We start from the raw sequence: 26,906 nt of genomic DNA, 5'->3' as shown, positions 1-26,906 counted from the left end.
CCTGCCCAAGGCCAGGATAGGACACACATACACGCACACTCACACACAGGGACTGGGCCAGGGGTTGGACTCTGTGCAGGACGCTGAGTCACCCGTGGACCAGCTCCGCCTTCCCCAGGAAGCCCAACAAAGCCAGGAGAGGGCTTCCGTTTCCGGGCCCCGCCAGAACACCCGGGCAGGTATCAGGGACAGGGCAGGATTCCAGCTTCAGCCTGTCTACCTCTGAAGCTCTCCTGATCAATACATCAGAGAAGATGATGGAGCCCTCCTGCCGCTCTTGGGGAGAGTCGGTGAGAATGCCTTGATGGGAAACCAAAGCCCCTTCCAGCTCACCACCATGGGCTCTCTGGGGAATCCAATATACTATCAAACTCCACCTCAGGGGACCTCCCTTAAGAGCCCAAGGACAGACACTGCCCCTCCCCAGCCTTCTCCTCTTAAGGCCCTACTTTCAAAGGCCCACCTTGATCTTCATCCACTCAGTTCCACCTAAATCCCCTGAGAGCCCTAAAAATGCATTGACTGTACAATCACAGGGTAACACAGGATAAAGTGAGGATCTACTCTGGCCCCAGAATCATCCTCTTCCCTATAGCTCCTTAAGAAACAGAAGTCTCTGCTCCCTAGCGACGCACGGCTGAGTTGTGTGGGGGGCAGAAGGTGGGGCAGGTGAGGCCTGAGGTGAGGAAGGAACGTGGTGGTAGGTGGGTGTGGGAGGTCACACTGGTATATCAGAGACCAGCTGGTTTCAAGTTTAGAAATAGGGTGGGGAAGGGCCAGGAGCTAGGCAGGGATGGCCTGGGAGAGCCCCAGCTCCCACCAACAGAGAGCTGTATTGAACCTGTGTCTGCCTGTCTTGCCCACTATCTCTGGGTCTCCCGGTATTACTATCAGTCTTTGTTCCTCTGGATCTGTCTCCCTGTCTCTGGATTTTACTGGCTTCAGAGAAGGAATAAGTATTGCCCTTGTGGGTGACGTGCTGTAACTAAGTGGGCACATGCAGGAGTGTGTACATACGACAGTGTGCACGTGTGTGCCTATGTGTGACTGTGTGTGCCTAACTGAGGATCTGCAGGAATGTCCTCTCATCATGAGGACAGACTGCATCCTGATACGCACTTCACCAACAATTCTGTGCACTGGGAGAAGGGTGCGCGCGCGCGCGCACACACACACACACACACACACACACACACACACGCGGGCGCTGGGTCACTCTCTGCAGTTCTCAGAGTGACCTCATCCTCTCAACCTCCGCTGACTCACAGCCCCCAGGGCCAGCTAAGCCTGGCCGGAAGTCCAACCCCCTACATAGCCAACCACCCCCCTTCCCCTCCCGCCTCCTCAGGACGCAAGCCCGCGGCGCCCCCTGGCGGGATCCTGGGGCTCCTCGCACTCCTCTGCCCGTCTCCTTCGGCGCACGCTTACACGGCACTCTCAGAGCGCCGCGCTGGGTCCGCGGCGCCCTCTGCTGGCCGCTGCCTGTGCCGGCCCCCAGGTCGTTCCCCGGAGCCCAGTCCGCCGCAGGGCTGGGAACCTCCCATTGGCCTTTAGCTTGTTTCCCTATTTCTTGCATCTCTGCCTTCTCTGCTGGACGTAAACCTTCCTGCGGCCTAACCCCCAGACGTGCTGCAATGCCAACGGAGCTCTCCCATCACCCTCACTCTCACACTCCCATGAGGGAAGGCCCTTCCGGAAGCTCAGAACTGGGATACCAAGGCACCAACCTCTGCCTTCCTCTCTGGGACCCCAGCCCTTCTCCCTCCCAGGACAGAGCTCATTGACGTCCACTTGACTCTTAGGCACTCAGGCACTCCATCTCTTTGCACACATGCTGCATCACTCCAGCTGTCCCCCAGCACCTGTGCGTTCCTTCATTCCATAAGTACTTCCTGGCAGCTATTCTGGCACTGTTCTACTTGCTGACATCTTTGGGACATCTCTGGCCTTTGGAAGCGAATAAATCCCGAAGCTCTATGTATCCTACGAGGCCCTGCCCAACCTAACCTCTCTCTGTCTGTCACAGACATACACACAGAAGTGTCCAACTTGCTTGGGCTCATACACAGTTTTATTTCCTGTTGGTTTTACAGACAGTTCATCCTGGAAGCCCATTCCCTTGGAAAATCCAGAATGAGTGGGCACAGTGCTCCCCAGAGAAATGGAGGGGAGAGGATGGCTGCCAGGCAGAGGGCAGTTGAGGCACTTAGGGATTTACCCCAGCCCTGATGGAAAATCTGGTGCCCAGGGTAGGGGGAGAGGGCCTGGGCTGGGCTGGAGCCTCCCAGGTATTTCCCAGAAGCCCCTTCAGGAACTATCACCTGGACTCTAGCACCACCCCTCGTCATGTTGTGACATCCTGTGGTGGCAGGAGCACAGGGTATGAGGGAGAATTTGGGTGACAGGGCAGTGCTGTGGCCGGCAGTGTTCAAGGCCTTGCCCCCTAAGGACCTGGCGTGGGGCTGGAAGAGGGGATCAATAGCGCCTTCCAGCGTCCCAGCAGCCTCCCCTGACGTCCTTCTGGGTCCTTCTCTGGGTGCAGAGCTCGAGCCTGGGGAAGACAAACACTCACCCTCCACCCTGGCTGCTCCTCTCCTCAGAGCCTGCCCTCTGATGTTCTTGCTCAGCCCATGAGAGCCCGGAATGTGGCTGCATGTTATCAGACATCAGCACTGAAGGAACCCGAGAGCCTCCAGCCCACCTTTCCCCCTTTGCCTCAGAGAGGGGCAGTGACTGCTCCAAGGTCACATGGCCAGTGACAGGCAGGACTGAGAGTGGAGCCCAGGGCTACCGTTGGCTACTGTCTCCCACTCCTACCTGCCTCCTCCTGTCACTCACAGGTCTTCTGGGCACACAGGAGATCTGGGGGGTCTCCCAACGGCCATTCTCTTGGCATCGGATCAGCGGCAGATTGCGCTGGGCCAGTCCTTCCCGGCACCGGTATCGAAGCACTGTGTCCACCTCATAGCGCAGCCGTGGGCGGCCAAACACTTGAGCCAGGGGCAGCTCCGGTGGTGGCCCACAGGACACTGCAAAGGAAGACAGTTAGGAACTGGGAGCCTGGCTCTGTGGGTGACAGTTCCCAGAATCTCCATGGGGAAGAGAAAAATGGGCCACAACATGACAAAAAAAATTAGGGATTCAGAGTGGACCCATATAACTTGTTAGCTCTCCCATGGTCTGGAACACGTTGTGACTCCTCTATGTAGCCTTGCACTTTCTGTCTACAAACATCAGTTGCCCTGGTCCCCTAACCCACCCCTCCACTTCCTTGCTGGGACCCTCCTTTGCCTGCCCTCACCCAGCCCCATCTTGCAGGTGTAGGACAGGTGGTAGTTGCAGGGCACATCACTCCATTGTCCCTGATCATGCCACACCATGACCACGCAGTTCTCTCCAGACAGGAAGTAGCTGTCAGGCTGCCCAGGGTTCCAGTTCTCATAGAGCTAGGGGGACGGAGGAGGTGGTGAGGAGCTCCTACACCAGGAGTACCGGGAGAGGGCCTAGAGGATCTGGGGGGGAGGACGGGTGTGCGGGGCCCCAAGAGAGGGAAGGCTAGGGCTAGGGAGTAGGGGACCTCCCGGGGAAGGGGAAAGGAGAGGGCAAGAACTTTAGGGGAGGGAGAATGGGAGCCAGAAGGGAAGAGAGAGGACACAAGGAAGGGAGGAGAGCCCAGGGAGAAGAGGCAAAGGGCACGAGAAAGGGAAGGAGGCCGGAAAAAGAAGGGGGCAGGGTCAGGAGGGGTGGGGGTGGTAGGGAACAGAAGTGCTTAGAGGAAGTGAGCTAGACGGCGGGGGGCGGGGTTCGACTGGGGCCTCTCACCAGGGGGACGCCATCCGACCACAAGAAGTCGCCTTCAATGGTCCTATCGTTGAGCCCGATCCACTGGTACTCCCGGTACCGGTCTAGGGAGACGAAGGGGTGCAGTGAGCGCCATCGCCAGCAGATGGCGACCGTTCCCCGCTCCCGGGCGGTCTGCGGTGACTGCCTGGGAAACCCTTACCGGCGATCCAGCACCCGCCCTTCCCGGGTTCTTCTACCTCCCTCCAGTCTCTGCTCAAGGGCCAGATGGAAAGCAGGGGAATAGGGGTGGGAAAATAAGGAAGATATGAATCCAGGCTAGAAAAGGGGAGTTTTGGAAAAAGAGTAAAAATTTTTAACAAGATTGGAGTTGGAGTTGGGGGAGGCCGACGGAGGTCGGAGAGCTGAGAGGTTGGAGGGACTGGAGGCGGCCCCTTGCGCGGCGGCCCGGCCCACACAGGCGCACTCTACTGCGTGAACCTCCACTTTCCGTTCCCGAAGGCCACTGCCTAAGCGTAGGTTAGGGAAGGAGGGAGAGAGAACGAGAAGGCGAGTGAACGAGTGAGTGAGGGAATGCACGCTTGAGAAAACCAAGGAATGAGTGCATGGGTTAATGAGAAAGGCGGTTAGGCGAGTGAGAGGGAGAACGCATGGCGGGCGGGGGTCCCTCCCACCCTGTCCCCAGCCCACTGTTGATGAAGTCCTGTTCCTCGGGCGTGCTGATGCTGGCCAGATGCGCGCCGTACATCCGGCACTGGGTCTCTGCCTCCTCCCAGCTCCTTCGTATGGAAAAGTGTTTGTAGCAGGCGCCCTGGAAGGCGTCCCAGCCCGGGTTGCAGAAGCTAAGGCCTGCAGCACAGAAGGATGGGAATCTTAGGGCACCAAAACCCAGAGGACCAGGTCGCCTGGAAGGGGCTGGTCTCCTTCCACTACCGCAGGCTGAGAGGGGCGGGACTAAGGGGGGAAGGGGGTTGGTGTCAAAGAGCTAGTAGAGAATGAGGGGGCTAGCGTGAGCCTAGAGGGGCTCTTGGGCAGGGGCGCTGGTGTCTTTTATGAGAGACAGGGACAAGGGTGAGGGATGGAGTTCTGGGCTGAGTCTCCATCGTAACGAGCAGTGCTCTCCTCTCCAGGAGAATGGAGCCTGTCATGTATTGACCACCGATTAAATGCCAGGAGTATGCTTTGCACTGGTCTCAAATGGACCCCCTATGAGAGGCATTTTGGTTTCACTTAGATAAGAAAATTGAGGGTAGGACTCAAAGAAGTTATGCAACTTGCCTAAAACAGGGACTCATTAATGACAAGGTCAAAACCAATGTCCTCCCTCCCCCTTCCAGAAGCAGCACGTTGTGGCAGAGTCCAGGCTTCAAACCTGTGCCCCGTCCCTCAACACTCACCAACATCGCACAGGTCCCCCCCATAGCCAGGCAGACATAGGCAGCGGATCCCTTCCTCCTCTTCCAAGCATGTCCCACCATTGTGGCAGGGGCTGGGGACACAGTCACCTGAGAGGGGGAAAGAAGTGAGGCCGGGGGAGCGAGGCAGCCTGACTCTGCAGCCTGAGCGCTCCAGGAGAGGGTGCAGAGGGTCCCCCAGCCCTGGTCTCTCTGTCCTGAAAGCTATAACAGCACCCTAAAAGTGCTCCCTAGAGACTGTCTCTGGTCACAACCCAGCCCTGAGTTCTGGGTTTCTTTCCTCTTCCTGCTCCCCACTTCAGCACTGGCTCGGCCTTGTGCAAGCCACTGTTATGGCCACCAGTGTGAGCCCAGCCCAAAAGGGACTGGGGAGAAGTGGCCAGGAGGGCCCTCAGAACCCAGCCCCATGATGGAGAAAGATACTGAGCACAGAAAGTTATAGCTCTAAACTCTTATCGGGCTTCTGTGTGATATTGGGCAGGTCATTTTCCTTCTCTAGGCTTGGAGTTTAGCCCCACACCCCCTTGTCTTTGTGCCAGGTCCCAGCACAGTTCTGTATAGTCCAGGTGGAATGAATGGAAGTGAAGGAGGGAACAGAAGGATTACCATAGCAACAGTGGAGGGTGGTCTCCCTTGACTGCTCCTGAGACCTCATATTGGTGTGGTCCAGGTGAATACTAACCATTCTTCCTGCTGTCCACTGGGCACTCAGCCAGCCCCAGGAGTTGTTAGTGGAGATCCAGCCCACTTTCCTCACTCTAGGCCCTGCCCTTTCTCCCTCAGCTTAGGAACTAAGTTGCAGCAGCTCCCATTGTCCTGCAGTGCTGACTGGCCTCATACATGCAGCTTCCTCTCAACATCACCCAACCTCTCACCTCCCCTTCTTATATCCACAGATTCTTCCACTTACCAGTCTCCCTCTCCCAACTCCACTTTGGGCCTTCTGCAGGTTCTCCAACCTAGAATCCATCTCACTCCTTCCTCCTGGCTCCCTCTCCTCCAGGCAGTCCTCTTAGACTAACACACTACCCTGAAGGTCTGCAATCTGTTGCCTGGCTCTAGCTCCATCTGGCTAAGCCATCTGCTTTACTGGACTTTTTTTCTATGGATCCTGGGGTAGGATGTGGCTGTGCTTAAGATGTGCTTGGGTGCTATAGGAGCTGTCAGTTTCCAATTCTTTCTGGTTCAGATGACCCAGGGGAAGATGGCTCCACAGAACAACTGTGTAGGTCATGGCCCTCAGCGATGGTAAGGTCAAGGCCCTCAGCCATGGGAAGCAAAACCACTCCAGGGCAGAACCCTTCAGACTTTACCATCCACCTCTAGAAGCCATGGCCAAGGCCCACAATGCTTCACGCTGGCCTGGCCACAGATCCCACTGCCTGGTGAGAATCAGTAGGGGTGGAGAGAGGAGAAGCTGGAGTTGATTCAGAGAATTTTGCTGGGATGACCTATCTGTTTTGGGTGAAATGAATCAGCTTTTCCAGCACCACTCCTCCTGTCATCTTCCCTCCTGCCAATAGTTTCTTCCCAGCTGGTAGTGCTGCCCACCTCCCAACCCCAGAGGAAGAGGTATTTCATTTAACCCATTAAGCACCAGGCCCCACAGAGGGTAGAATCCTGAACTTCCTCCCATTCCTCACACTTTCCTGTCCCTCCTATTGTCCTTTCTGCTCCTTCCCATTCAACCCTCCAACCCTGGAGGACAGAGGCTCTCAAACTTGGTCTTTGGTCCCCCACCCAGGCCATGGGTCCCTCCCCTTGGCTGTGGGCTACAGAACCTGAACCCAGCACAGGCAAAGTCAAGTGAAGAATGCTTCTTCTTGTCATCTTCCCTCTCCCTTTTTGGGGACAAGTACTCTGCACAACCAGAAAGTTTTCCCTTCCTTTCCATTGAAACAGCAGTCAAGGAGACCTCCCACTTACCCTCCAGGTGGGGGAACTAAGATACTGTAGATACCTCCAGTTGTGCTCCTTTTCCCGCCAAACCCCCTCCCTATTCCCCACAGGGCTGAACTCCAAGGCCAATTGTGCAGGGACCTAACAGTTGACATGGGTAAGCCTGGGTGGGACACAGGATGTGATCCATCTAAGACAGGGGTCCTAGGGTTGAGGGAATCCCAGCCTTCCCCAGGGACTTCCACTGGGAATCTTAGCCTTCCTGAGTAGGGAGGGCTTCTCTCAGACCCCAGAACCTGACTCCTTCCTTCGCACTCTGCATCACTTGCTCTTCAATCTGTGTCTTCTCCAGCATTAGGTACTTTGAGACCCTTTGGGTTTGGGGAGGGTGAAGCCATTCCTTCTGGAGAGTAGGGAATGGTCATTAGTGCAGGAGTTAGTGGAGAAGAGGAAAGCTGTAGGTAGTGGGATGAGCATTAGACACCACCCCCTGCTGAGATGCAGGGCTAGGGGATGGGGGTGAAGGCACCTGAATGCCAGGGAACTGCCTCTATGCTGAGAGACCCTCAGTTCCCTCAGTTACTATGACTCTTGGCACCACCAAGATGGACTGGAAGTGAATATAAATGCACAACCCATGCACCCCGGGCTGCAGGGGTTTCTCCTCATCAGGAGTGAGGGACTGCAACTCCCAGCACTGCCTCAGACTATGGATGATGACTTCTCCAGGGGTAATGTGTACAGTCACATTTTGGAATTTCAGCAGCCAGGAAGGAAAGTGTAGACAGGCCTGAGAAGGAGAGGCTGGGGGAACAATGAGGGCTGTTAGACTGCCAGGACAGACAAGGGGAGAAGCTGAAAATGAAAAAGGAAGAGAGGCCAAGACACACACACACACAGATGGAGAGACATGGAGCCAGAGAAGAAGCATCCAAGTGCTCCTCATGACACAGACCCATGGAATGAGAGGGGTGGACAGCAGGAGATGGAGACAGAGGGTACCAGAGCTTGGTTACAAAGCGGTTTAATAGAGATTTATTTCCAAGGCTTGTTTTCCATGAAACAGTCAAAAAATACTTCACAGAAGTAGTTGCTTAAGGCTCTGTGGGGGTACGGGTTCTCCTGGACTCCAGAGGTTGGGGGATGGGGAAGGGACTCCCAGGCTTCCCTGAGATCAATGGGAGGCAGCTAAAGGGGACGGCACACAGGAGGAGGAAGGGAGTAGTGGAAAATAGGCTGAGCCCTGAAGACTGCAATAGGTGATGAGGACCCCTGGAGAGGCCTGAGGATGCTCTGTGGGACTGGTGAGATGTGAGCCACAGGTGGAGGGCCCAATGGCAAGGAAGGGTCACAGATGGTCAGTGGCAGGGCTGGGGTCACAGGGTGAAGACTCGGAGAGCTGGGATGGAAGTCACAAGGTGGGTATCCGAGATTGGAGACCCATAGGTAAAAGTGGGTAAGAGAATGAAGGCAAAGGACAGGAGAGTTTGGGATGATGGTGGGTTAAAGGACTACAGGTCAGGTGACCCAGAGTTGCAGGGGGAGGAAAAGGAGTAGGGTAGAGAGGGCAGTTGAGCCTTGGGCAGAATTACCTGATGCGGGGACCACGGCCACTCCACCTCGGCTGGCGCTGTCAGTGGGCAGCACTGGCTGGGCCTGCACTGAGGTCCCTGCCGGGGCAGTTCTTCCAGAATTATCTTCAGAGGGGGCCTCCAGCTCCCTGGTACCCTCAGGGGCCCGTGTGGCTGGAAGCAGGGAAGGGGCACCCTCAGAGCTTCCTGTCTCCTCGCTCTCTCCTCGAGGGACCCCAGATAGCTCAGGACCACTGGTTTCCTCCCCCGCCTCTCTTGCCCCAGCCAGAGTGGAAGGTGATGGGGATGCTAGGTTCCTCTCCCTGGGAGAGGGCAGAGTCTCAGTAGGTGGTCCATGGACCCTTGGAGGCCTGGGAGTTTCTGACTCTCCATCAGGAAGTGGTGATACACCAGGCTGCAGGACTGCCCTTGCTGGCGCCTGAGAGAGTGACTCCTGGGCTGCTGGCTCAGTGGGGAGAGAGACCTCAGGGCCCGGGCTGCTGAACTCGCTGGGCCATGCCCACAGAGCCTCATCCTCCACCTCTTCCTCCTCTTCTTCTTCCTCTTTCTCTTCTTCATCTTCATATTTCTCTTCTTCCTCCAATGCCTTGCCTTCCTCTTCTGAGAACACCGTGGGCGGTACCATGGATTGAGTTTCAAATTCTAAGCAAAGCACAAACGGTTCAGCACCAGGGACAGCGCCCGCCCGAGGACCGAAAGAAAAAAGGGAAGGGGAGAAAAGTGGGGCTGGGGAGGGTGAGCCCTGGGGAATAGGGAAGAGCCCGCCCTGAGGACGGGTGATCCTTGCTCCACACTGGAAGAACTTGACCCCAGCTACATTGTTGAGGCAACACTTGAGAAGGCTCTGTGAGCCATCATTAGCCCCGGAGAACATGGTCATTGCATCTCCCTCCTACTCTGTCAAAACTCTAGTCTGTTTTGGGTGTGTGAGGTGGAAGAGGGACCAAAGGAGGGAGGCCCCGCCTTTCCAGGGCGCGGCTCCTTGGTGCAAGCATCTCTAACTCCATAGAGTTGGGGGTGGAATTTACTGGAAAAACAAAGGTTGGGAGAGGGACAGGAAAGGTGCCCTGCACCCCTGAGCTGCTGAGCAAGGACAGGGCAGAGTCATGCCATGCATGACGTGAGCACCAACCTAGGCTTGCCTCTTCTGCCCCCAACTTCTTTCAATCAAGACGTCCTTAGGATAAGGGATTTGAGTTACCTGGGACTGTCCTAGGGGCCTCTGCTGGGTCTTCTGGAGTGGAGCTTCCACCTCCTCCGTCTTCCATGATGGGGATGGAGTAGATGGCCCCACGGGATTCACTCTCCATGGCTTCCTGAGGCAGCTGCAGTTCCTCCAGGGTCTCTGTCACTGTGACGATGGCCTCTAGTCCATCAGAGGCTGGGTCGGAAGCTGGGTTGGAGGCCTCAGGAATGGCAGAAGGCTGGGCTGAGTCTGTGGCAGGAGGAAAGTATTGATGCGAGGCTGAATAGGTAGCTCTGCCCTCCCAGGTCACAACCTGCACCAGGGAATTCTCTCAATTCTCTCACATCTTCCCAGTGGAGCACCTACTGGGGCGCAGGGAGCATCCCAGAACTTCATCACTCATTTCTCAAGCATTCATCAAGTGCCTACTGTGTGTCATGCCAGGCATTCTCCTGGGCACTGAGGATACAGTGTAGAACGAAACAGCAAACCTCCTACCCTCAAGGGAGATTATATTCTAGAACAGACGACAAACAAACATATAATGTTACAAAATAAAGAACACTTGAGCAGAGTCAGAAGACAGAATGATGGAAAGTACTACTTTGGAGTGGTCAGGAAAGGCTCAAGTGAGAGATATTCCCTAGGGGTAGGGGCTGGAGCCAGCAAGATGGATGAAACAGCTTTAGTACTTTGGGATCTTGGGCTTGGGGCAAGGTGTGAGGGGTCCCAGCCATCCCCAAATTCTTTTATTTTTTAGACAGAGTCTCGTTCTGTCACCCAGGCTGGAGTGCAGTGGCACAATCCCCGCTCACTGCAACCTCTGCCTCCTGGATTCAAGTGACTCTCCTGTCTCAGCCTCCCAAGTAGCTGGAACTACAGGCATGCGCCACCACTACTGGCTAATTTTTGTATTTTTAGTAGAGACAGGGTTTCACCATGTTTGCCAGGCTGATCTTGAACTCCTGGCCTCAAGTGGTCCACCCACCTTGGCCTCCCAAAGTGCTGGGATTACAGGCGTGAGCCACTGCACCCAGCCTCCAAAATTCTTGAAATAGGAGGGGAGAGGCTTGTCATTTCATCAGGATAGCTGGAGGGCAGAATGCAGGAATAACTTCAGGCACTACCTGAAGATCTCAGTGGTGGGGCAAGTAGGCTAGGGAAAGGGCCACCTCCTTCTGGGACTTACTCCCTTCAAATAACCAGAAGTTTAGAATGGTTTACTTGTCCTCTGGGGAAGGGAGCCAAGAGCAGAACACCAATGAAGTGAAGGTGGAATTGGGCTAAGAAAAGCCCTGAAGGCCGTCTGTGCTCAGCCAGGCAAGACAGGACAGTGAGTCCCTGCCCTTATCACCTGCTCCAGTGAGCCTTACTCCTCACCAGACCTTGTGTCCTTGCTGCCTCTGTCGTCCACCAATTGTGTCCCAACTGTAGTCATATTCCCGCTCCCCTGACCCTCCTCATGATCCAGGCCATTTCTTTCCAAAACAGTGCTTGGCTTGGCACACAATCATAGCCAGTACACAGAAGTTTTAGCTATTACTATTACTACTACTACTACTACTATTACCCCTGTTCCAGGAGATCTTTTCAGATGGACCTGTCTTCCTATGGACTTTTACTTGCCCACCCCTCCCCAGCCGCCAGCCAGATATGTCCACAGATCTGTCCCAATGGTAGTAATGCTTTTCTCTCAGTCTCTCCTCATCCCGGGAGTGAAGCATCTTGTCTTCCCTTTGACTGGGGGTTCCCATGGCAAAAGCTGTGTCTTCATCCTTCAGACCAAGTGCTCCCTTAGGGTGAAGGCTGTGTCTGCTCCTTCCGTTTCTGCTTCCAGCTCTTGTAACAGCATTTCAGGCTTACAACTGGGGAAGGACCCAGACACCCCATGGCAATGCCTGTCTTATTGTCAGTTACCCTTGGCCTCGGACTTTTGCCTCTGAGGGTCCCAGAAACTGCCTCCCCCTCAGCTCCCAACATAAGATATGGGCAGGTTTGGGTGCAGTGGCTCACACCTATAAATCCCAGCACTTCAGGAGTCCAAGGTAGGCAGATTGCTTGAGCCCAGGAGTTCAAGACCAGCCTGGGCATGTGGCGAAACTCCATCTCTACAAAAATTTGCTAGACATGGTGGCATAAATCTGTGGTCCCCCCTACTCCAGAGGTTGACATGGAAGGATCCCTTGAGCCCAGGGAGGTTGAGGCTACAGTGAACCATGATCGCACCACTGCACTCCAGCCTGGGGAACAGAGTGAGACCCTGTCTCAAAAAAACCTGAAAACAAACCATAAGACGTGGGCAGAAAGCTATCTCTATTCCCAACTGTGCTTAAGGTCCTGCTCCCTTTAGGGGGAATTGAGTCCATCCACCAGTATTTGGTAGTTAAAGATCTGACACTTTCGCCGGGCGCGGTGGCTCAAGCCTGTAATCCCAGCACTTTGGGAGGCCGAGGCGGGTGGATCACGAGGTCAGGAGATCGAGACTATCCTGACTAACATGGTGAAACCCCGTCTCTACTAAAAATACAAAAAACTAGCCGGGCGTGGTGGCGGGCGCCTGTAGTCTCAGCTACTTAGGAGGCTGAGGCGGGAGAATGGCGTGAACCCGGGAGGCGGAGCTTGCAGTGAGCCGAGATCACGCCACTGCACTCCAGCCTGGGAGACACAGCGAGACTCCGTCTCAAAAAAAAAAAAAAAAAAAAAAAAAAAATAAATAAATAAATAAATAAATAAATGGGAAATCAGTGTTTTAGAGCGAGAACTTTTCGACATATTTCCTTCTCCCTTGGAATAAAAACATTTCTGANTCAAAAAAAAAAAAAAAAAAAAAAAAAAGATCTGACACTTTCTTAAGCTGTAGTTTCTGGAAATCCTCCAGAGGGCTCCTGAGGGCATTTGGTTGTTGACCGGAAGAACTTGAGCAGATTACTCATTGAATTCACAGAATGTTGGTCAACTCTGCTCTGCCAATAAGCTGGCAGGAAATGGGAGCTTATTCAGCAGCCCAGCTGGAGCAAACAACGCATGGACTACTGGTGGGAAGGCAGATAAGGAGAGGCCAAAAGGTGAGCACTCCTTGGGCCAAACAGCTGACAGACACCACACCAGAGGGCAAACCCAGATTTAGAACCCTAGATGACAAGCTGGATTTCACCCACGACCCCTTCAGGCAAATGGCAAAGCCCTGAGCTAAACTGATCAGACTAGGGTAGGATTTTTAGGGCTCAACTTTGCCTTTCTGAGATTGGTCTCAGCTTCTGCAGGGAGGTGGGCTCACCTCGGAAGCAGTAGACGTTGAAGCGGCTGTGCTTATTGGGGAAGCCAGTCTGGTTGGGGAAGAGGAAGAGAGTCTTGACACCAGGCAAGCCCCCACCACAGCGCTGGCTGGGTGTGACAATGGGGTAGCGCACACTGCCATCAGCCAGCCACCCTGGGCTGCAGCGGTCCAGGCCACCGTCCCAGGCGGCATACAGCTGGCCCGTGGTGGCAATCTCTGCACCCCGCTCCTGGCAGTACGCCCGTGCTTCCTCCAATGTCAGCTTTTCTGGAGGATCACCCAGGAACAGTTCTCCTAGGTGGAGAAGAGAAGACTGGGTTACCAGGCAGCTGGTAGCTCCTTCCACTCTGGTCTCCCATGGGAACCCTGGGCAAGCTTCTCCAGTTCCCTCATCTGTGGCAGGGAGTCAACTACTCTAGGATCAAAATCAGAATAAAACCTCAAGATGGACATTAGAGCTCAAAGAGATGGAGCCCAACTTCTCATTCTGCAAAGCCATGCACAGAGTCCACCCAGCAGGTGGTAGATGAGTTAAACTCGGTATCCTGCCACCTGGCTGAGACTTTGATCATGAGCTTGCCTCTGTGACAGTGTTTGGAGAGAAGGACACCAATTTTCTCCTTACACCTGCTTGCACCCTTAAACTTAGGAGGGATAGTAAAGTCCTGCCGAGGCCCTGGGAGGACCTATGGGCAGCATGGGGGGTAGGAGATTGTCCCCTGGGAACCTCTCACTCCTAATCACCATTTAGGTCTTCAGCATAACAGTAGACATCATAGAGGTCATCCGGGTCCACCACACCATAGTTCCGGACCCCGGGGAAGCCATCCATGTCTCCGTAACAGGCCTCTCGTGGGGTCTGGATGGGATACCTGGGGAGGAAGGACAGAATCACTTAGTACAGATGCTTTCACCAGGAAGCCAGCCCATATTGACTCTACTGAACCCCACTGCCACCACAGTGCAGCCACTTGCTGACAGCTCGCTGTCCTCCTAGCTCTACAGGGATGCGCATGCTCAGGGTCCTCACCTCCCCTCCTCAGACCAGCCTCATCCCCCAGAGGCAAAGAGCCCTGCGTGCCCAGCCTGACGCATCAGGCAGCACCCGGCAGAAGAGGGGCCATGGCCACCTCAGGGGCAAATAGAAGCCCCAGTCCACAGCCCCTGCCCACCTCACGGTCTGATCCGACAGCCAGCCAGCATCACATTGCTCATAGCCCCCAAGGTAGGCGGCATAGAGCTGCTCCGGGGTGGCGATGTGGGCTCCAATGCGGGCACAGGCTTCCTGGGCCCCAACAAAGGAGAAAGCGTAGCGGGCAGAGCCCTCTCGGTAGAGAAAGACGACCCCTGTGGGGCAGAGAGGACCCCGGAGCCAGGTGAGCACCCAGCACACTGGCCTCCCCTCACCCTCCTTGTCACTCCTCTGTACACAGGGGTAAAGTTCAATTGTGCTCACTCTACAGCATGAGGGACTTAAGTTAGATGGTGGGGAGAATTTCCTCTACCTGAAGAGAGAAAGGAGGCCTGTGTCTCCTCACTCTTTTTCCAACCCAGGCTGCGCCTTCCAGCTACGTTTGCTTCCCTCTCACACTGTGGGCTCCCCGAGGGCAAGACTCCTCCCTTCCCTCCCTCCCTCCCTCTGGGAACCTCCCTGCCCTCTCACCTTTCACCTTGACCTCCACAGCGTCGCTGCTGTCATCGATGCCGTGCTGGACCTCGCAGCGATAGATGCCTGAGTCGTTGGGGCGCAGCTCGCTCAGCGCCAGGGAGACATCGGTGAGCGACGCTGGGTACGCAGGTAGTGCCACGCGGAACCGGTAGGCCTCATTCACCTTGACGCGAACTCCCCGCGCCACCAGCACCTCTGCCTCCCGGCCCCCGGACAGGAAAGTCCACTTGACCCGCGGAGATCCCAGCACGGCCCGGCGGCTCGGCGGTGGCCGCAGGTAGTGGACGTGGCAGGGGATGGTGAGGGCGCCACCAAGCACACCCTGCAGTGGCGCGTGACCGGAGATGCGCACGCGAAAGGCGCGGTCCTCTGTGAACGGGTGGAGCCGGCTAGAACTTAACGCTGTAGACCCTCAGAGTCCCACCCGGTGGGCTGCAAGCCCCGATCCAGGATCCCTCCTTCCAGCCCCAGGATTCCCCGGCCCCTCTAGAACCAGGGACCAGGGTCCTGCAGCCCTACCTCTGGGTCCTCCAGGACCATCACGGTCTCCAAACCCATCCCCCAAAGTCTCCCAGTCAATTCTTTTTTTATTTTATTTTTATTTATTTATTTATTTTATTTTTTTTTTTTGAGACAGAGTCTCGCTTAGTCGCCCAGGCTGGAGTGCAGTGGCGCGATCTCGGCTCACTGCAAGCTCCGCCTCCCGGGTTCACGCCATTCTCCTGCCTCAGCCTCCCGAGTAGCTGGNTTTTTTTTTTTTTTTTTTTTTTTTTTGAGACAGAGTCTCGCTTAGTCGCCCAGGCTGGAGTGCAGTGGCGCGATCTCGGCTCACTGCAAGCTCCGCCTCCCGGGTTCACGCCATTCTCCTGCCTCAGCCTCCCGAGTAGCTGGGACTACAAGCGCCCGCCGCCTCGCCCGGCTAATTTTTTGCATTTTTAGTAGAGACGGGGTTTCACCGTGTTAGCCAGGATGGTCTCGATCTCCTGACCTCGTGATCCGCCCGCCTCGGCCTCCCAAAGTGCTGGGATTACAGGCGTGAGCCACCGCGCCCGGCTTTATTTTTTTTTTTGAGACGGAGTCTTGCTCTGTCGCCCAGGCTGGGGTGCAATGGCCGATCTCAGCTCACTGCAAGCTCCACCTCCTGGGTTTACGCCATTCTCCTGCCTCAGCCTCCTGAGTAGCTGGGACTACAGGCGCCCGCCACCTCGCCCGGCTAGTTTTTTGTATTTTTTGGTAGAGATGGGGTTTCACCGTGTTAGCCAGGATGGTCTCGATCTCCTGACCTCGTGATCCACCCGTCTCGGCCTCCCAAAGTGCTGGGATTACAGGCTTGAGCCACCGCGCCCGGCCTCTCCCAGTCAATTCTGCCCCCGGATTCCTTGCCCTGCTCTCAGAGTGTTCCACTTCCTCTCCAAAATTCCTAGACACACCCCAGGGTCCTCCAACCTTGCCCCCTGAGTCCTCCAGCCCAGTTTCCCGGTCTGCTCCCTTTAAGGCCTCCTTCAGGGTTTCTCCCAGTCCCACCCCTTTCCCACCTGCTAGCTCCAGGATCCCCTATCCTCCACCTTAGGGACCCAAAGCCTTGCACCCAGTGCCCCTCGCTAGTCCTGCCCCATGATTTCTCCAATCTACCAGATGCTCACAGCTCAGCCTTTATTTCCAAGTGTTCCAGCCTGGACTCTTCCCCATAACCCTCCCAGTTCTCTCTCTTTCTGGGGCCCCTAAGCCTGGAAGCAGTTGGTTAGGACTAAACAAGACAGAGATGGTGACCCCAAGTGGGGTTGCTTACCTGAGCTGTCTCCTTCCAGAACATCTGCTAAAGCTGCAGGAGCCTGGGCCAGGACCAGGGCTGCCAGCAGGGGCAGGAGTAGCTGGGCCATGCTGCAGGCTGACAGAAGGACATGAGAAAGAAAGATGGGGTTAGACTTCAAGATGGACTTCCCCTGGCTCCCTACAACACCCATGTGGGTTCACACATATCCTGGCTCCAGAAGTCCCCTACCTTCACATCACCAGGGACTCTCTGTTTCTGATCCCCATCTTCCCACCAAGGGATTCCTTCTCAGAACCAAGACCTGAGTCCTAGTCAACTCACTGTGTGACCTAAGCCAGCTCCTTACCTTCTCTGGGCCTTTATTTTCTTATTTATAAAAGAGCATCATCATTACTACCTCATGAGTTGTAATGGAACCATGTGCTTTGAGAGTGTTTTGTATCTTGAAACTCCTGTACAAATGTATAGCACCAGGCACACAGTAGGAGCTCAGTATATAGCATGAATGGTGGGTGCTATTATACTCAGAATTCTATCTGCTCCTCCCAGTGCCAGACTCCTTCCTTGAACCCAGAGCCTTCTCCCATAGTGCCTCTCTAGCCTTTCCTGCCTTCTAGACGGTCCCTGCCTCCATGGACATCATACTCACCTGGCCTTTTCCAGGAGGGTCTTCTAGACTGAACACAAGTAAGCACAACTTCTCTTGAGCTCACCATCTCCTCTACCTCCTCCCCACCATTATTTGTAAGGAAACTCTTCTCTTTACTCCCCAGCATTCTCCATCCCCCTTCCTTGGCTGCCTCCTCCCTTCTTCTTCCCAGCCTCTCCTTTCTGCCTGGCACGGGCTTTCCCACCGGAACTCTTGGCTCAGAAATCAGTTGGGACAAAGCCCCTGTCTCTGCCAGTCTGGCCTCTGTCCAGCCCCTCCCTTCCCCCACCCTACCTTTTGTGAAAGCCTTGGGCTGGAGGGTGGACTAAGGGGGGTGAGAATAAATGGGAGGGGCTACCCCTTCCTACCCCTGGCTATCAGAAGCTGTAGAACCCAGAATATTCCTCGAAGCGCTTACACTGTCATAAAAAGGATGTGGCATGACATTGAGAAATGGAGACTCAGGCTCCGAGAAGGATAGGGCTGACCCTGGATCCCTAGCAAAGAAAAGTCAGGCACGAGGGCAATGTGCTCCCAGGAGAGAAGGCTCAGAGCTACATCATCTATAAGGGTTGGGCTAAACTTAGAAAAGCATGGAGATCCAGGTCTGCCATGGAATAGGCCAATGATGCAGCAAGAGAATTGAAGGTTAGACTATAGGCAGGACTCCTAGAAATCAGGTTTATTCCACTGGCTGTGCACTCCCATTCCAGGCCCACTGTTTATCCCCCATCTTCCCTGCCCTCTCAGCCTCTGCCTTCATACCTGCCCCTGTACTTTCCTAAGCCTGAGCTGATGGGAAATTTCCTACTTTCCCCAGATCCTCCCACCTCCCTGCCATCATAACCTCCATCTCCCCCACTGTGTCTTGGTATCATTTCCTAGGGTCAGAGTTGGGAGAGGGGTGGCACAACCAGATGTTTAGGGCCTCCCTCTGACCTTTGAGAGGGAGGAGGTTCTTGATGGGGCCAGATTAGAGGTGCTGAAACCAGCTCCAGGCATGGGGGTGCTTGAGAGGACTGTTCTGGGGCTGGAGTGGGGACCATTGGGCATGAGCAGCCAGTGCCCACTGGGTGCTGGGAAGACTGTTTGCCATGCATCTGAGCTGTGCCAAGGCCTGGGCCCGGCCCCCTTCTGGCGCCCTCCCTCCCTTCTCTCTGGGCTGGAGCTGGAGTTGGAGCTGCTCACAGACCTGGCTCCCATCTCTCTGACAGGCGGCCCAGAAACCCATATAGTTGGAGTCACTTTGGGGCCAACACCCTGTACCACTCTTTCACCTCTGTTCCGACAGTGGGAGAGTGATAGAAGAGGGTCTAAGGCCAATGAGGACCTAACTGCTCTGGAATATGGAGGGCAACCTACCTTGACCCCAAAAATGGCAGTCACTGACCAGTGACGCCAAGAGGGCAGCCCCGTGCAGTTCTCAGAGAGCTCTGTCTCTCCAGTCTCAGTCCTCAGCCTCCCAGGTGCAGCTAGGAGCCCTGAGGAAACTCAGACTTCCCTACATCTGGTACCAGCCTCGGAACCCAGGGGTCCAGGGTTCTGTGGCCTTCTCTATCCCACACACCACTCACCTCCATTTCATCTTCTCTTCCTCCAGAGCAGGCCACACCTCTCCGTCTCTAACCCTGAGAGCTCAGAAGTCATGCTGTCCCTTCCCTTGATGCCACAACATCCCCCTCTCTGTTTCTGCTCCAGCCTCTTTATCTCTGCCCTTGTTTTGAATTTCTTGAGCTGTTCAGGAAACTTTCCTCTTGTCACATCGTTTCTGTCTGATCCTGGATGTCCATCTCACTCACAGTCTTCGTAGACCCAACCCAGAGAGTTAAGACCAGGTTCTCTCTCTCTCTCTCTCTCTCTCTCTCTCTCTCTCTCTCTCTCTCTGTGTATGTGTGTGTGTGTGTGTGTGTAGGCATGCACACCCACCACCTCCATGCTGAACACCCATCAGCTGGCAGCCAAGGCCTGTCCCATAGGAACTGAGCTCCAGCACTCAGCAGGGTCAGCAGGGAGGCACCAAAGAAGCCAGAGCTTTGGCTATAGCAGGAGTGAAGCTCTCTGCTACCCCCTTAGCATCTTCATGAGGAGCAACATGAGCCTACAAGATATCAGCGGGGCCTTAGGGCCTGTAGGAGTAATTGCAATTATCATATAAATAGTCCTTTTTATTGGAAGCACAACTAATAATACTATTAGCAATGTCACCAGCCGAGCTGTTGCAGACCCCTCTCGTATAGAGTCTGAAATGTGGATGATGCTGTCATAAATAGCAAAGTTAGCCATAACAACATAGGCATTGGTAATACTGTGGGTGGGTCTATGGGTAACACTGTTCCCTGATCTTACTGTTATCATCTGCAATCTAAGTAATGCAGATAATAATGGTGCCCCTCAGAATTGATGCCAATCTCTTGGTCCTATTACAACCATGTAGGCAGAGCTATTCTAATAGGTGGGGGAATACAGGATATGGAAATACCTGGGAGAGGGAATTCCCAGGCCCTTGGGAATTGGACTTCCTGGCAGTGCTAGGAAGGAATGCAATAGTGGTAACGGAATTCCAGCTAATAGCTGGAATATTACTAATGTCTACCTGAGCCAGTTCTCCTAAATGCTTCCTGTGGATAGCCTCAACTGTGAGAAAAAGATTATTTATATTTTGCTCATTACACCAATGAGGAACCTGAGGTTCAGGGAAGTCAACTAACTACCCCAAGGTCACAGAGCAAGGAGCCGAGTTGGGATTCCAGCCGAAATGGGCACCCCGACCACCTCCTAGAGAGGCTCTGATCGGCTGTCTTGCCGGACTACAGTAAGGTGTCCCCAGAAGGGTTGCTGGCCGCTGCTCCTGGAGCTGCCTGCAGCGTGGGGAACGGAGGCAGGGACTGATCCTGACCGCTACCGCCCTGCCTGGGACAAGGTCGGAAATCTAGGGGGCCGCGCTGGGACAGGAGCGCGCAGCAGGGAAGACGCGAGGACCCGAGGGGTTGCTGATCAGACTGCGAGCAGCAGGGGGGCTGCCACTGGCAGAGCTGGAAGCGTGTAGATCAGAGATGGCAGCAGCAGCTGCGGGAGCTCGGGGCTGTCCGGCAGCCTACCCCGCTGCGGTGTCAGGAGTCGACGAGTTGGGTGCCCCAGAGCCTCGAGGCAAGGGCTGACAGGCGGGGGGCGCAGACCAGGCGGGCACTCCCTTCTCTCTGTCCCCGACCCCAGGGCGGGCGGCGGGGCTGTGGAGGCACTCACCTACCCAGGGCTGGGGTTGGGGCGCGGCACTGAGAAGTTTGTAGCCTCCTCCGGGGGTCTCCTCCGGGTCTACGTCTGGGTCCTGCAGCTGCAGCTGAGACTGCGGCGGGGACTGCGCGAGCTCAAGAAGAGGCTGGGGCCGCAGGACATTCGGAAGAGGGCGCCGGCCCTCCCGGCACCGCACAAAACCCCCTTTCTTCCCCCCGCCCCTGCCCCGCCCTCCCCGGGGCCACCCCCGCCCCCTGGTCGGGAGCGCGGGGGGCTCGGGACGGTCACGGGACCCGCTGCCTTCTTTGCGTTGGCTCCCGGCGGCAGCGGCGAAAGCAAGGACGAGCGAAGTAGGACATCGTTCAGCGGATGAGAAGCCGAGGGCTTGGGGGTGGGGGGGTGGGGGCAGGAGGAGCGGGGAGGGAGCGTTCGCTGAGCTAGAGGATGACGATGTTGCAGCTGGAGAGGTGGAAGTTGGACAACCAGAGGGACTTCTCGTTGGTCAAAGAAGGAGGAGGGATTCAATTAGACTGTAGGAAGTGGATGAAGGGAGAATGGGGGCTTTGCTCCTGAAAAGAGGCACCCTTCCTAATAAAAATGGGAAGCTCTTTTCTGGAGGTAGAATGGAGTGCAAATGCCCGTAGCTACCTCCCTGGAGGCAGCTATGATTGGGCTTTGGCTCCTGTAGTGCTCCCACTCCCTGCACAGAGGAGGAGCTGACTTTGCAGCTGGAAGGATGGAGGTTAGACAGCAGAATCATGGGTTAAGCAAAGCAAGTCAGGAAATCTCTAGACCTGAGGTGGGGGTGGGGTGCGGGTGGCACTGTGAAGGGACATTACCAGTCATGCAAACCAATGTGCAAAATGCAGGCGTTGCTGGGAGCCCAGAAGGCCTACTGGCCAGGGCTGTGGATGCTGAATGTGCAGCCTGATGCCAGGGGGTGGGCCTTGAGTGCTGCCTAGCCAGGAACTCCTCAGTGCCCAGAATACCAATGACCCTCCTTTCCCCCAGCTCCAGGGCCTCTCTGCTTCCCTCTCCTTTCCCAGGCTCTCTGCTTTTCCCTCCTCCTTCCTGGGACTGTAGGCAAAGCCCCTGGCATGGACAGTGGGCAGGACAGCCAGATGCCTAGATTCCCTCCCCTGGATACCAATACTGGCACCAAGGATAGCTTTGGAGGGCTTTGATCCCCATAATCTCCACAGCATCTTCAAAATACCCCAAGTAAAGTGAGGTGCGCTCAATGCAAATGCAGCCTCAAGGCAGATCCCCAGCCTTCCATCTAGACTGCACCCTAGGTCCCTCTTGGGAACTCTGGACTGCTCCCCACTGAATGTGCCAGCGCCCCCACTCACCACTGCCTGGCTTTCACTCCCAGCGCTATGGACTTGGTTTCAAAGGGCTTTGAGAAGCTCACAAATAAAACCCACTCCAAATCTTTGAGGATCTAAAGGGAAGATTCTGGCCCCTTCTCAGAGACCCATCTACTGTAGGAACAGGACAAGAAGACCTGGGGGATAGGGAGGGGTGGATGGTAAATTTCCTTACCGAGAAAAATGCAGGCTGGGTGCGGTGGCTCATGCCTATAATCCCAGCATTGGAAGGCCAAGGCGGGCGGATCACCTGAAGTCAGGAGTTCAAGACCAGCCTAGCAAACATGGTGAAACCCCATCTCTACTAAAAAAATACAAAAATTAGCCTAGTGTGGTGGTGGGCACCTGTAATCCCAGTTAGTCGGGAGGCTGAGGCAGGAAAGATTGCTTGAACCTGAGAAGCGGAGGTTGCAGTGAGCCAAGATCGTACCCCTGCATTACATCCTGGGTAATAGAGCGAGACTCCGTCTCAAAAAAAATTAAAAAAAAGAAAAAGAAAAGAAAAGAAAAATGCCCCAGAAAGGGATGCAAGACTGAAGGGAACAGAGGAAGGTGCTTGGGAGAGTCTGGGAAGGAAGGGATCTCAATCTATTTACTTCGTTAAACAAATATGAGTTGAATTGAATTCCAACTGTGGACCAGGAACTGCTCGAGGTCTGGAAATGCAGTTCCAATTCTTCTAGTAGAAAGAGGGGATCTGAGAAGGCCTTTAGGGACAGGTCTGGGCAGCCTTAGGATGTCTTTTTGCTCCCTTTAGATGTTGCATCTCAGAGTTGCAAGAAAATCCCCCTTCCTCAGGACAGTCTCAGCATGGATGCGTGTGTCCAGCCTATCTCCACACTGGCCCTACAGGGCTTGAGGCCAGCCAGGCTGAGCCAGGCAACCAAGCGGCTGAAATTTAATCCCAGTGGTGGCTCAGATGTAACCACAGTTCTTGCCTCAGGGAAACCTGGCTGTGACAGAGAAGGCAGAGAAAGTGACCTTCCTTACCACCTCTCCTCATGACCAGAAGGGTTGGCACTCACTTCGGTGCCCTGGGGGAGTCCACCCTTGACTGAGGCCAGCAGCACCTGGGTCTGGACAAGGGCTGGTATCAGACAGTCTGTTCCAAAAGGCAGATCCCTGGTGGGAGACTAGACGTGGTAAGAGAACAGACAGCTGCTATTGCACAAATGAGGACTCTGGCATCACAGGCACTGAGGTCAAATTCCTGTTTTGTCATTTGCAGTGGCAGACCTCAGAAAGGGCCCTGTTCCTCCTCTGAAGCTCTCTTTTCTGAACAACGGGCTGAATAATATCTACTGCACTGGGCAATATCTACTGTACCTGAACTGGGCAAGGGAAACCCCTGGCCCATGACTTGGGCTCAGCAAAATCTAGTTCTTTTCCTTTCCCAGTCACATACACATGCCCACACACCCAGCAACCTAATCTGCCCAGATCTCCTGGCCAGGAGGTCAGAGGACCACTCTCCTGGAGGGCTCATTATTTGGGATTGGAATCCTTTGCAGAGGATTTCTCAGGGGAAGAAATGGGCACTCTGAGCCTTTTTCAACATTTCCAGCTGAGAAAATGTATACTGAAGGCTAACTTGCAGTTTGAACCAGCAATTGCTGATCAGGGACTCTCTTTACAGTTACAGACCCTTGGCCATATGCGTCTTCCCCTGTTTCTATTCACTTTCTGAGAGGAGGCAAGAACTAAGACCTCCCTCTGCCTAGTCCTTCCAGATCTCAGAAAGAGATCCCCAGGGACTGGCTGAAAGCAAACAGAATCAATGGCAGCGGGAAGAATGAAAGTCAAATTTCAAGTAGAACCTCCTGTCTCAGTAACAGGAGAAAAATTTCTCCAGTAACCTTGAGTATCTTCTGAACATGGAAACTGAGACCCAAAGAGGTCAAGCAACTGTCCAGAGTCCCACAGCATGGAATTGGCTGAACCATGACCAACAAATCAAGTCTCCCAGGCCAACGTTCTTGCCAGGGCTCCCCAGATGTCTATCAGGGCAGAGAGAAAGAGGGAGGTGGAGAGAAGAAAGAGAGAGAGAGGGAGAGCATGGGCAGCTCTCCTCCCTCTCTCACATGCAGCCCAGCTGGCTGCCTCCCAGTCTCCTGGGCCCTGGGGAATTTTCCAGCCTCTCTGGATGGGAACAATCAATCTCCTGCCTCCACCAGACCCCCAACATCCCCCATCCATGCCAAAGCCGAGGCCATGACCCAAGTTCAGAAAAGAGAATATCCCCTCCATGTTCCTGTACCCTGAGTTCCCCCCATCTCCAGTGTTAGCCCTGGGCCTTCCTCACTGGATTCTATTCCACAGTGGCTACTGGGAGAGCCTGTTCTGCCAACCTCCTTGAACACCTGCCTCCTTTCTCCCAGACTTGGGGTGGGGGCCTAGGCAGCTGAGTTCCTCTCCCAGGCCCTGCACAGGCATCTGGGTCTTGTGCCATGGGCATGTGGGAGTAGAGCTGAAGAGGGGGATGTGGCTCTGAATGCTGGCACAGCTGTGTTCAGAGAATGGGGGCTTTGATAGCTTCTGAAAGAGGCCAGGAAGCACAGGACCCCAGCCCAGGCGGGAGGGGGTGGGGGGCAGAAATGGCTGAGTGTGGCTCTGAGGGCTCCTGCTGCCACAGACAGGGAGTGTGGAGTGTGGAGTGTGGAGTGGGAGGGGAAGTGGGGCAGTAGGGAGACAGCAATGGGAACTACAGGCTGAACAGCATCATCAGAGAGCCCCCTGCTGCACCAGCAGGAGCCAGCGTCCCCATGAGCTGGTCAGACGGCGCTTTGAGGGTTGCAAACCCATGTGTTCAGAGAAGACCATCAGCTTGTTCCACAAAGAATAGTGGGAGGAATTGGAGGGCTGGAGCCCGAGTACATCTGAATCTACCTCGTGAGGTCCCACCAGAAGGCCGCCTGTAGTGCCTCTCCCAGCGTCCTATGGGGAAGGACCACTTATTTCTCTGTGATGTAGGGGCAGGTACTAATCTCTCTGCGCTTCAGTTCCTTCACCTGTAAAATGGTAATAACCCCTTGTTGTATGGTTTTGATGTTGGAGCCATGTAAATGTTTTATATAATTAAAATACAAAATTAATTAGAGTTTACATTAATTTTAGATTAAATTAAAAAGAAGAAAAATAAAGCAACCCCTAAAAATATAAAACAAATTATAACAAATGTACCTAACTGTATATCAAGTTGGAGCAAAACCACATAGAAGAATTTTCTTTCGGCCAGGCTCAAGCCTGTAATCCCAGCACTTAGGGAGGCAGAGGTGGGCAGATCACCTGAGGTCAGGAGTTTAAGACCAGCCTAGCCAACAAGGTGAAACCCCATCTCTACTACAAATACAAAAAATAGCTGGGTGTGGTAGTGCACACCTATAATCCCAGTTACTCGAGCAGCTGAGGCATGAGGATCCCTTGAACCTGGGAGGTGGAAGTCTCAGTGAGCCAAGGTTGTGCCACTGCACTCCAGCCTGGAAGACAGAGTGAGACTCTGTTTCAAAAAAAAAAAAAAAATTATTTCAAGTGATTATAAAACTCAGCATTTTGACTATATCTCTCTAACCCTCTAAGGGCAAAAGGAGCCATGGATAAATTTTAATGTTGGCATTATTATTTTGAGAGTTATACACACACACACACACACATATACATATATATATATATATATATATATATATTTATTTTTTTTTTTTTCTTTTTTGAGACGGAGTCTTGCTCTGTCATCCAGGCTGGAGTGCAGTGGTGTGATCTCAGCTCACTGCAAGCTCTGCCTCCCGGGTTCACACCATTCTCCTGCCTCAGCCTTCCAAGTAGCTGGGACTGCAGGCACCCGCCACCATGCCCGGCTAATCTTTTATATTTTTAGTAGAGACGGGAGACAGGGTTTCACCGTGTTAGCCAGGATGGTCTCGATCTCCTGACCTCATGATCCGCCCGCCTCGGCCTCCCAAAGGGCTGGGATTACAGGCATAAGCCACCGCGCCCAGCCTATTTTGAGAGTTATTATAACGTACTATTTATCATAATAAAGCAAATAACTAATTAGTAATATTAATAGTGTTAGAAACCAAGATTTTGACTGTAAGAGAAGGAAATTTAAGCAAAAACTGCTAATCTTTTTTTTTTTTTTTTTGAGACAGAGTCTCTGTTGCCCAGGCTGGAGTGCAGTTAGTATAATCTTGGCTCACTGCAGCCTCCACCTCCTGGGTTCAAGCGATTCTCCTGCTTCAGCCTCTGAAGTAGCTGGAACTACAGGAGTACACCACCATGCCCAGCTAATTTTGTATTTTTAGTAGAGATGGGGTTTCACCATGTTGGCCAGGATGGTCTGCCCACCTCAGCCTCCCGAAGTGCTGGGATTACAGGCATAAGCCACCATGCCCAGCAAATACTGCTAATCCTTCATCTGAATTGGAACTATCAGCATGAACTCATGCCACTGAAAAGGCTCAGAAGCAGTGACAACCCAATAACAATGAATCCCCTGTGTGTCCCAATTGTGATCTCCACATAGCACTTCCTACTAAAAGGAACAAGGACTCTTTGGTGAAATTCCAGGTCTGGGCCAGGATAGCTTGACAGACTAGAGAATAAGGAAGTTTGGCTGGGTGGGGTGGCTCACATCTGTAATCCCAACACTTTGGGAGGCCAAGGCAGGAAGATTGCTGGAATCCAGGAGTTGGAGACCAGCCTGGGCACATAGCAAGACTTGGTCTGTACCAATAAGAGAAAGAAAAGAAAAGAAAAGAAAAAGAGAAATAAATAAATAAATAAATAAATAAATAAATAAATAAAGAGGGAGGAAGGGAGGGAGAGAGGGAGAGATGGGGAGGGAGGGAGGGAGGGAAGAATGAAGGAAGGAAGGAAGGAAGGAAGGAAGGAAGGAAGGAAGGAAGAATCGATCAGCTGGGTATGGTGTCACATGTCTGTAGTTCTAACTTCTTGAGAGACTGAGGCAGGAGGATCACTTGAGTCCACAGTATGAGGCTGCAGTGAGCTAGAACGGTGCCACTGCACTCTAGCCTGGGTAACAGAGCA

At 54.1% G+C, this 26,906-nt stretch overlaps 1 protein-coding gene across 3 annotated transcripts; it reads right to left on the bottom strand.

The window, feature by feature from the left end:
* Window positions 1–2,049: 2,049 nt before the first annotated feature.
* Window positions 2,050–21,377, bottom strand: BCAN (brevican). Of its 3 annotated transcripts, XM_025390035.1 has the most exons (15): window positions 21,333–21,377; window positions 20,506–20,617; window positions 16,629–16,727; window positions 14,834–15,208; window positions 14,343–14,517; window positions 13,915–14,042; window positions 13,171–13,464; window positions 9,909–10,142; window positions 8,708–9,349; window positions 5,199–5,306; window positions 4,492–4,650; window positions 3,823–3,905; window positions 3,302–3,446; window positions 2,839–3,029; window positions 2,050–2,551 (listed from the first exon to the last, which is right to left on the bottom strand). In XM_025390035.1, exons 3-15 carry the CDS (start codon window positions 16,717–16,719, stop codon window positions 2,444–2,446), a joined length of 2,733 nt encoding a protein of 910 aa, XP_025245820.1. In that variant the 5' UTR covers window positions 16,720–16,727; window positions 20,506–20,617; window positions 21,333–21,377; the 3' UTR covers window positions 2,050–2,443. The 3 variants fall into 3 exon arrangements, with proteins under 3 accessions (XP_025245820.1, XP_025245811.1, XP_025245800.1); XM_025390026.1 differs by lacking the exon at window positions 21,333–21,377 and having other exon boundaries at window positions 20,506–21,095; XM_025390015.1 differs by lacking the exons at window positions 20,506–20,617; window positions 21,333–21,377 and having other exon boundaries at window positions 16,629–17,274.
* Between the last annotated feature and the right edge of the window lie 5,529 nt (window positions 21,378–26,906).

This window comes from Theropithecus gelada, chromosome 1 (genome assembly GCF_003255815.1).
Source record: "Theropithecus gelada isolate Dixy chromosome 1, Tgel_1.0, whole genome shotgun sequence".
Classification (NCBI taxonomy): domain Eukaryota; kingdom Metazoa; phylum Chordata; class Mammalia; order Primates; family Cercopithecidae; genus Theropithecus; species Theropithecus gelada.
This window is presented reverse-complemented; position numbering and strand designations above follow the sequence as displayed.